This window comes from Salvelinus sp. IW2-2015, unplaced genomic scaffold (assembly GCF_002910315.2).
Source record: "Salvelinus sp. IW2-2015 unplaced genomic scaffold, ASM291031v2 Un_scaffold1136, whole genome shotgun sequence".
Classification (NCBI taxonomy): Eukaryota; Metazoa; Chordata; class Actinopteri; order Salmoniformes; family Salmonidae; genus Salvelinus; species Salvelinus sp. IW2-2015.
In genome coordinates, this window is record NW_019942748.1 from 43,128 (window position 1) to 52,234 (window position 9,107).

Below are 9,107 nucleotides of genomic sequence, written 5' to 3' on the forward strand. Positions count from 1 at the left end.
GAGAGGCTGGTGAGGGTTTACTGAGGGGAAGGATGATGTGATGAGAGAGGTTGGGAGGTTAACTGAGGGGGAAGATGATGTGTGAGACGAGGCTGTGGAGGTAACTGAGGGGGAAGATGATGTGTGAGAAAAGGCTGTATGGAGGGTACCGAGGGGAAGATGTGGTGAAGAGCTGTGGAGGGTTAACTGAAGGGGAAGAAGATTGTGTGAGAGAGGCTGTGGAGGTTAAGCTAGGGGAAAGATGTGTGCGAGAGGCTGTGGACGGGTTAACTGAACGGGGAAGAGACTTGGTGAGAGAGGCTGTGGAGGGTTAACTGAGGGGAAGATGATGGTGAGGGAGGCTGTGGAGGTAAACTGGTGGGGGAAGATGATGTGTGAGAGAGGCTGTGGAGGGTTAATTAGGGGAGATGGATGTGTGAGAGAGGCTTGGGGGGTTAACTTGAGGGGAAGATGAGGTGACGAAGATGCTGTGGAGGGTTAACTGAGGGGGAAGATGATCTGTGTGAAGATGAGGCTGTGGAGGGTAACGAATGTGTGAGAGAGGTTGTGGAGGGTTAACTTGAAGGGAATGTGGAGAACAGGAGCTAAATTATCAACTATTCGTCTGAGATTCAGAATGTAAGGTTTGGTTTGGCTCACTGAGAACATGAGCATAGTGGGGTGGGGTTGGATTGATTGGGTGTGTGTGTGTTAACGTCATAAGATCATCCACTTCACAGGGAAATACATTAAGATCAGGCCGTGAGTCCTTTGTAATACACAGCAGTTTCCAGTCTTGCTATTAATGCAGATGTATGTATGTTACAATGACATCATCCTGTTGGTATATGTTCCCGTCAGTCTGATAATATCCCCCCTCCTCTCTCTCCGTCTTCTCTCCAGCCTCCCAAGAACAGAACGCTAATGGTCCAACAGCCACACAGCAGCGCGGGTCTCAGCCCCCCGATGAAGAGCAGCTCATCCTCCTCGTCTTCGTCCTCCTACAGCTCGTCATTGAGAAGCGGCCAGCGGAGGCTGGTGAAGGAGCAGAGGGAGCAGCAGCAGCAGCACTGATGGAGGAGGCTGGGGGGAACAAGCAGCAGAAGGCTAACAGGATCATCCATGAGGCCATTGCTAGGCCCGGGAGAGAGGAGAGAAGAACATCCCGAGGGTTATGAGTCCAGAGAGCTTCCCCTCTGGGAGCTCCTCGCCACAGGAGAGAGAGGGAGAGGGACAGAGACAGAGACAGGGAGAGGGACCGAGGCAACAAGACCAGGACCAGCCTCCAAGAAGGCCGCATTGTGCCTCGCTCCAAGCCCAAACAGAAGGCCAAGATCGGGTAGGTGTCTCCACTGACTTGTTCCATATGCCTCAACTATGCCCTTATAACACACAGCTGTATGGCATGATATACGGGCCACAGTGTTGTATTTCTTTTGAAAAGAATTTCAGTGGCCTTCCACATTAATCTACCATTTTGTTTTTGCTCTGCATCCTGTTCTAAGCAAGTTGTGTCACACTGTCCAATTCTCCTTTACGGCTTGGCTTCCTTAAGTGCCCATTCATTTCTGGAGCACAATAGAAATAGCTAGATGACTAGCTGCTAGCAGCTGCTAGCTTGACAGACATAGCTGCTCGTAAAATAGTAGCTGCCAAGATGGCAGCTCAAAGTTATTTTAAAATTCATGACACAGACAGACAGGAATGAGCAACAACTGCTGCTCGTTAGCATTTAGGCTAGCTTGCTGGAAATAGGACAGCTAGGTTATGACAGAGACTAGTGGAATATAGGGAGTAGTATACACTGTATGCAGTTCCTTCCCCTGTACAATGAAATTGTGTTGTTATACTGTAAGCCACACCACGTGTGAGCTCATGTAATATTGACCTGAGGCGGAGAAAGACAGGCACCAGGCTTGGGACAGGAAGAAGGCAGCAGCTTGGAGACAGGAAGAAGGCAGCCAGCTTGAGACAGGAAGAAGGCAGGCAGGCTGGGAGTCAGAAGACTGGCGAAGCTGACTGGCTGGGCAGGGAAGGACATGCAGGCAAGCTGGAGGCAGGAAACATGCAGGCAAGCTGGGAGGCAGAAACATCAGGCAAGCTGGGAGCAGAAAGACATGCAGGCAAGCTGGGAGGCAGGAAGACATGCAGGCAAGCTGGGAGGCAGGAAGACATGCAGGCAAGCTGGAGGCAGGGAAGACATGCAGGCAAGCTGGGAGGCAGGAAGACATGCAGGCAAGCTGGAGCAGGAAGGACATGCAGCAAGCTGGGAGGCAGTGAGGACAAATGCAGGCAAGCTGGGAGCAGGAAGAATGCAGGCAAGCTGGGAGGCAGGAGGACATGCTGGGAGCAGGGAGAGGAATGTGTATATTGTCACCAGGTCATCACCACGGGCGGTTATGGAAGCTGTGAAATGAACCAACCAGGATAGAAGAGAACACTCTAGTTTCATATTCTCATTAAGCGGAGCAGGGGCTGAGGACAACAATGCCGACTATGTTGTCCCTGCCTGCTTCCCTGCCTCATGATTAATGATTATATGACAGGCTTGCTGCATGTGGAAATGGCAGTAACAGATAATGGATTTTGCTCTGTTTGTGAGAGAGAGGGAGAGATAGTGTGGTGCAGATGTTAATGAGGGAGAATAGACATCTGTCAGGAGGGTTGGGCTGAACCGGTCTGTATGGTTCATACTCAGGAAACCCAATGGGCCTGATGTTGACACTGGAGATAATTTCAACTATTAGAATAGTTTGTTCAGATATTCATTATTATATATATTTTTAAATTTTTAACCTGAGTATGCTGCGCGAGGGAGAGAGGCTGGTGCTCTATTGCTGCAGCTGCAGAGGGGGCGGTGTTTGTGAAATGGGAGTGAGCAGACGAGGGAAAGAAAGAGACGTCAAGGCGCCAACTCGGTTACAGCCAAGACTAGCTAACTTGTAGCAGCCACAATGTTATTTATCATCCCATATAACAGTGCGGCGGTCTTGACTGGAGTAGCCTAGAGAAGCTAGCTAGCTGGCTAATTGAGGCCACATGCTGTGCTTTCTCCCCAACCCCATTCAGATAAAACAACAGCTACCTACACTGTTGGTTGCTCCTTTAGCCTACTACTTCCCATTGTTGCTAACTTTTAATTCTGTCATTTTTTATTTTTTTTGTTTATTTTTTGTTCTTTTTTTTGTTTATTTATATCTTATTTCTTTTTTCTTTATTGTATTTATATTTTTTTTGTTTTTTTTTTTATTTTTATTCTTTTTTAATTTTTTCTTTTTTTATTTTTTTATTTTTTTCTTTGTGTTTTTAATTATTTAAGATTTTGATGGTTTTATTTTTGTTTATTATTTTCATTGTTTTTTGCTTGTTTGTAATATTTGTTTATCTTTTATTCTTTTTTTTATTTTTTTTTTCTTTTAATTCTTTCTTTTATTTCTTTATATCATTTTTTTCTTTTTTATTTATTTTTCTTTTTTTTTTTATTGCTGCTTTTTTTTTTTTGCTTTTTGTTTATCTTTGATTTTATGTTTTTTATTTTTCTCTTTTTTTTTATGGTTTTTTTTCTTTTTTCTTTTTTTTTTTTATCCTCTTTTTTGTTTATCATTCATTCATTTCATTATCTAGCTTGTTTTTATTTTGAATGTTTTTTTTTGTTTTTTTTATTTAATTATATTGCTTTTTGTATTTTTCTGCTTGTTTATTTCTTCTTATCTTCATTATTTTTATTTTTCATTTTGATTTCCTGTTTTTGTTTTTAATTTGTATTTTTTTTTTTTACTTTTGTCTTTCTTTTTATTTATATTTTTATTCCTTAATCCTTATTTCTTTTCTATTTTGTTTCTTTTTTTTGCTTATTTTTTTTTTTTTTATTTTTATCTTTTTTTTTTTTTTATTCCATTTATATTTCTTTGGTTTTTTTTTTTGTTTTTTCATTCTTTTAATTTATTTTTTTTATTTTTGTTTCTTTGTTTTTTTTTCTTTATTATTTTTTTTTTGATTTTTTTTTTTTAGTTCCTTTATTTTGTTTATACTCTTCATTTTTTACTTTTTTTTGTTTTTTTTTTTTATTTTGTTCTTTTCTTATTGTCTTTTTTATTTTTTATTTTTATCTTTATTTATTTTTTTTTTTTATTCCATTTCTTTTTTTTTTTTTTTTTTTTTTTTTTATTGTTTTTTTTTTTTTTTTCTTTTTTACTTTTTTTCTACTTTCATTTCTTTTTTTTTCCTTTTATTGTTTTTATTTTTTTTTTTAATTCCAGTTTATTCTTATTTTTTTTTTCTTTTTTTTTGTTTTTTTTTTTTTTTTATATTTTATTATTTTTATTTTTGTTTTTTTCTTCTTTTTGTTTTTTTATTTTTTATTTCGTTTGTTTATATTCCATTCTTTTTTTTTTTTCATTTTATTTCTTTTAATTTTTTATCATTATTTATATTTATTTTTTTTTTTTTTTTTTTTATTTTTTATTGTTTTATTATTTATTGTTTTATTCTTTATTTTTATTTGATTTTTTTTATTTATTTTTTATTATATAGTGTTTTTTTTTAAATTATTTTGTGTTTTGTTTTCCTTTCTTTTTTTTATTTTTTTTTTCGTTTTTGTTCTATCTTTTTTATTTTTTTCTTTTCATTTTTTTTTTTTGTATTCTTATTTATTTTTTTATTTTTATTTTTGTATTTTTTTTTATTTATTTTTTTTTTTTTTAATTTTTTTTATTTATTTTTTTTTTTATTTTTTCTTTTTTCTTATTACTTTTTGTTTTTTTTGTTTTATTTAATATTTTATTTATTTATTTTTTTTTTTTATTTCTTTTTTTTTATTTTATTTTTTTCTCTTTTTTTATTTTTTTTTTTTTTTTTATTTATTATTTCCATTATTTTTCTTTTTTCATTATTAATTTTTTTATTTTTCATTTATTTATTTTTTTATTTTTATTTTTTCTATTTCTTATTTTTTTTTATATTTCCATTCTTATTCTGTTATATTTTTTTTCGTTTATTTTATTATTTTATTTTAATTTTTTATCTATTTTTTTTTTTTTTATTTTTGTTTTTTCTTTTATTTTTAATTTTTTATTTTTTGTTTTTTTATTTTATTTTTTTTTTTTTGATTTTTTTCTTATTTTTTATTTTTCTTTGATTTTTTATTTTATTATATCTATTTATTTTTTATTTTTTTTTTTTATTTATTTTTAATTATTTTTGTTTTTTTTTATTTTTTTTTATTATTTATTCTTTTTTTTTATTCTTTTTTTTTTTTATTTTATATTATATTTTTTTTTTTAGTTTTTTTTTATTTTTTTATTTTTTTTTTTTTTTATTTTTTTTTTTTGTTTTTTTTATTGATTTTATTTATTTTTTTTTATTTTTTTTTTTTTTCTTATATTCCCTTTCTTTTTTTTTTATTTTTTTATTCTTTCTTATCTTTTTTTAGTCTTTTTCTTTTGTTAATTCCATCTTTTGTCTTTTTTTTATTTTTTGTTTTTTTGTTTTTTTTATTTTTTTTTTTTTTTTTTTTATTTGTTTTGTTTCACCTATTTTTTATGCTTCTCTTTTTTTTTAAGTTTTATATTTTTATTTTTTTGATTTTTGTTTTATTTTTTATTTCAATCTTTTTATTTCTATATTTTTTTTTTTATTTTTTGTTTTTGTGTTTTTTTTGTCTTTTTTTTTTATTTTTATTTTTTTTTTATTTTTATTTTTTGTTTTTATTCTTTTTTATTCATTTATTATTTTTTAATATTAAGTTTTGTTTTACTATTTTTTCTGTCTTATATGGTTTTTTTTTTTTTTTTTTCTGTTTATATTTTTTCAATTTTTTTTTTTTTTTTTTGTGTCTTTGTTTTTTTTTTTTTTTTTTTTATTTTTTTTTTTTGTGTTTTTTTTTTTTTGTTTTTACTATTTTTATTTATTATTCCATTTCTCTTTTTTTTATTTTCTTCTTATTTCTTTTTTTTTTTTTTTTTATATTAATTTTTTTTTTTTTTATTATTTTTTTTTTTTATGTTATTTTTTTTTTTTATTTTTTCATTTTTATTTATCTTTTTTTTGTTTTTTTTATTTTTGATTTATTTATTTTTTCTTTATTCTTTATTTTTTTATCATTTCATTATATATATTTTTATCCTTATTTTTTTTTTATTCCATTTTTTTATTCTTTTTTATTTTATTTTTTTCTTTAGTTGTATATTTCTTTTTTTTTTTATTTTTTTTTTTTTTTTTTGTTTTTTTTTATTTAGTTGTTTTTTTTTTTTTACTTATTTTTTTTAAATTTTTTTTATTTTTACTTTTTTATATTATGTTTTTTTGCTTTTTTTTGTTTTGTTATTTTCTTTTATTTTTTTTTTTTTATTTTTTTCGTTTTCTTTTTTTGTTTATTTTTTTATCTTTTTTGTTTTTTTATCATTTTTTTTTAATTATTTTTTTTTTTTTTATTTATTTATTTGAATTTTTTTGTTTTTTTTTTTTTTATCTTATGTATTTTTTTTTTTTTATATTAATTTTTTCTTTTTTTTCGTTTATTTTTATTTTTTTTTTTTTTTTTTTTCTTTTATTTTTTTATTGTTTTTTTTGTATTTTTCTGTATTTTTAATATGTTAAATTTCTTTTTTTTGTATTTTTTTTCTATATATTCTTTTTTTTTACTTTATTTTTTTTTTTTTTTTCTTTATTATTCCATCTGATTTTTTTTTTTTTTTTTTTTTTCTTTTTTATTTTTTTATTCTGATTATTTTTTTTTTTTTTTTTATTTTGTTTTTTTTGTTTTTTAAGGTTTTTTTTTATTTATTTTTCTTTATATTTCTTTTTATTCCATCTGTGCATTGCATTTTACTTTTTTTTTTCTTTTTTTTTTCATTATTCCATTATTTTTTTTCTTATTTTATCTTATATTCCATCTTGCATTGCATTAGGTGAACTTACTCCATTGCTACACATTGAGCCTATATGCCGCTTTGAGTTGGCCAACATAACAACAAATCAAATGAAAAATGAAATCACATTTTAAAAACAGGTGTAGACTAACATGAAATGCTTATTACGGCTTCTTCTAAAAATGCAGGATGGGGTACCCAGTACCGAGTCTGTGCAGGTGTACGAGGGGAAAATGGAGCGTAAATATGTACCATTGGAGGGGGGGTTAGGGTTAAAGTGACTAGCAACAGGATAGATAATAAGACAGTAGCAGCAGTGACTGTGATAAGTGTGTAAGTGTTTGTGGCGACAATGTGCCTGTGTGTACGTGTTGTGTGAGTAAGTGTTGTGTGTGTTCATGTGTTGGAGTGTCAGTGTAGCGTGTGGGTAGAGTCCAGTGTGTGTGTACAGAGTCAAAAAGACGGTCAAAAGTCAATGTGATAGTCCGGGTAGCTATTTGGTAAACTATGTAGTAGTCTAATTGGCTTGGGGGGAGAAGCTGTTCAGGAATGTTATTGGTTCCCAAGACTTAGCGCTCCGCTACCGTTTGCCGTGCCGGGATAGCAGAGGCGAACAAAACTGGGTGGCTGGGTCTTTGACCAATTTCTTGGGCCTTCCTCTGACCACCACCTGTATAGAGGTCCTGATGGCAGGGAGTCCGAAAACACCCCAAAAAGTTGAGTGTACTGGGCCGCTTCGCACTATCGCCTATGTAGTGGCTTTGCCGGATCCGAAAGTGCCAAGCAGTTGCCATAGCAAGAGGTGATGCAGCCAGTCGGAGATGCTCTCAATGGTACAGCTGTAGAACGTTTTGAGGATCTGACGGCCCATGCCAACTCTTTTCAGCTCCCCGAGGGAAGAGGCGTTGTCTTGCCCTCTTCATGACAGTGTTGGTGTGTTTGGACCATGATAGGTCCTTTGAGATTTTGACACAGAGGAACTTGAAGCTCTCGACCCACTCCACTACAGCCCCGTTGATGTGCATGGGGGAGTGTTCGGCCTTCAGTTTTCTATAGTCCACAATAAGCTTGTTTGTCTTACCGACATGGAGGGAGAGGTTGTTGTCCTAGCACCACACTGCCAGCTCTCTGACCTCCCTATAGGCTGTCTCATCGTCGTTGGTGATCAGGCCAGCAGTTGTGTCATCGGCAAACTTAATGATGGTGTTGAAGTCATGTGTGGCCACACAGTCATGTGTGAACAGGGACTACAGGAAGGGACTAAACACGCACCCCTGAGGGGCCCCGTGTTGATGGTCAGCATGGCGGATGTGTTGTTGCCTACCCTCATGTTTTCTCTAAATAAGCGTTGTTGTACATTTAAGACACTGCATTTCAAACAGTCAGCAATAATCTAATTCAGGGCTTGTGAAGTTATACTTAGGTTAAATAAGCCTTCCACAACCATAATACACAATAATAGTTTAGCGTCCCACCTGGCCAACATCCGGTGAAATTGCAGAGCGCGAAATTCAAACTACACTATTATAAATATTTAACTTTCATAAAATCACAAGTGTAATACATCAAAATAAAGCTTAACTTCTTGTTAATATTGCCGCTGTGTCAGATTTCAAAAAGGCTTTACGGCGAAAGCATACCATGCGATTATCTGAGGACAGCGCCCCGCATACAAACACATGAAAAACATATTTCATCCAGGCAGGTGCGACACGAAAGTCAGAAATAGCGATATGAAAAATGCCTTACCTTTGATGATCTTCTTCTGTTGGCACCCCAAAAGATCCCAGTTACATCACAAACGGTCCTTTTGTTCGATAATGTCCTTTTTATCCATAAAAACTCAGTTTAGCTGGTGCGCTTCAGTCAATAATCCACCCAGTTTCCTTCCATCAAAATGCATACAAAATGAATCCCAAACATTACTAATAAACTTTTACAAACAAGTCAAACAACGTTTATAATCAAACCTTAGGTACCCTAATATGTAAATAAACGATCAAATTTAYGACGGAGAATCGTTATTGTCTTTACCGGAGAAAAATACCAAAGAACGCGCTCTCTTCCACTCGCTTGGAAACACTACAGCCAAAATGGGAGCCACCTAGAAAAACTACAATTTCTGGCAAATTTTTCCAAAACCTAGCCTGAAACTCTTTCTGAAGACTGTTGACATCTAGTGGAAGCCCTAGGAACTGCAATCTGGGAGGACTTGGCCTTACAATAAAAGTGATAGCCAGTGAAAATAGTTTTTTTTGG

At 32.1% G+C, this 9,107-nt stretch overlaps 1 protein-coding gene across 1 annotated transcript in view; it reads left to right on the forward strand.

The window, feature by feature from the left end:
- Positions 1-9,107, forward strand: part of LOC112069862 (chromodomain-helicase-DNA-binding protein 9) — a 118,979-nt gene that overhangs the window by 23,039 nt on the left and 86,833 nt on the right. The window contains 2 exon segments of the mRNA XM_070438754.1: positions 883-1,150; positions 1,196-1,318. Of these exon segments, the coding sequence (XP_070294855.1) occupies positions 883-1,150; positions 1,196-1,318 (391 nt within the window).